Below are 1,021 nucleotides of genomic sequence, written 5' to 3'. Positions count from 1 at the left end.
CAGGCCTGGGCCGAACCCCTCCAGCGCCTCCTCCCGTCAGTCCTGCCGGGGGCCTTGCGACGGCTGTCCCCCTGGCCCCGCTATGCACTGAAGTCCCTGAGGCGGAGAGGTTGGCGGCTGACCGCTCCTCAGCGCTGGGCACACGCTGGGCACGGGCCGAGCTCCTACTGCCCCCCCATAACCTCCTTCCCTCGACCCCCCAGTCTCCTCCCCCTGGCGGCAGCAGAGCGCAGCACAGGCTCCGACAGTGTCTGCTTCAAACCCCGTCCTGCCCACCACGTCTGCGTCTGCGCGGGGCGGCGCCCGTGTCACCAGTCCCCACCCACCCCAGGGGCATTTGGGCCAGAAGCACACGGGTCTCCCAGCCGGTCCCTGTGGGCAGTCACCCTGGGCCAGCCCACCCCCCATGGGCGGTCACCCTGGGCCGGGCCACCCCCTGTGGGCAGTCACCCTGGGCGGGGCTGTCTCAGGCCCCCCAGCCCTGGCTCGGTTACGGGTGAGAGGCAGAGGCCCTGTGTTTACTGGACAAGTCACACCTTCCTTAGGTAAAGCGTGGGGCGACTCTAAAGGATTGAAATCGCCACCGGCCACGAATGTGGCCACACTGGGTGTGCCCGTCAGCAGTGAGCAGGGGAAGCAAAAGGGTTTTCCCGAAACACCCACGAAGCAAGTGGCACCGGGATGGCGTCCGGCCTCGCGAGGCTCACACGGCCCAGGGGGTGGCTGAGGGGTCCCCGTGCTCGGGAGGGAAAGCCTGCGAGCACTGCTGACTCTCGCCCCCCTGCCCCCCCAGGCAAGCTGTCCCTGGAGGAGTTCATCAAAGGTGCCAAGAGCGACCCGTCCATCGTGCGGCTGCTGCAGTGCGACCCCAGCAGCGCCAGCCAGTTCTGAGCCCGGCGCCCGCCCGACGGCAAGAGCACAGGCCTCTCACCGGTTAAGCTTTGCTCGCAACAGCGGATGCCTCCTCCATCATCCCTGCTACCCGGCCGGCCAGGTGACCCCGCACTCACCTGGCCCCCTG

At 68.7% G+C, this 1,021-nt stretch overlaps 1 protein-coding gene across 2 annotated transcripts in view; it reads left to right on the top strand.

Moving 5' to 3' along the window:
- HPCAL1 (hippocalcin-like 1) overlaps positions 1–980 on the top strand; it is a 75,980-nt gene extending 75,000 nt beyond the window's left edge. For both annotated transcript variants that reach the window (XM_005867232.2, XM_014540557.1), the window contains exon 5: positions 794–980. In XM_005867232.2, coding sequence (XP_005867294.1) covers positions 794–891 — 98 coding nt within the window. In that variant the 3' untranslated portion in view covers positions 892–980. The remainder of the gene's footprint in view (positions 1–793) is intronic.
- The last annotated feature ends 41 nt before the right edge of the window (positions 981–1,021 follow it).

Source organism: Myotis brandtii, unplaced genomic scaffold, assembly GCF_000412655.1.
Source record: "Myotis brandtii unplaced genomic scaffold, ASM41265v1 scaffold247, whole genome shotgun sequence".
Classification (NCBI taxonomy): domain Eukaryota; kingdom Metazoa; phylum Chordata; class Mammalia; order Chiroptera; family Vespertilionidae; genus Myotis; species Myotis brandtii.
Note: the sequence above shows the minus strand (reverse complement) of the source record. Positions and strands in the feature narration are given on the sequence as shown.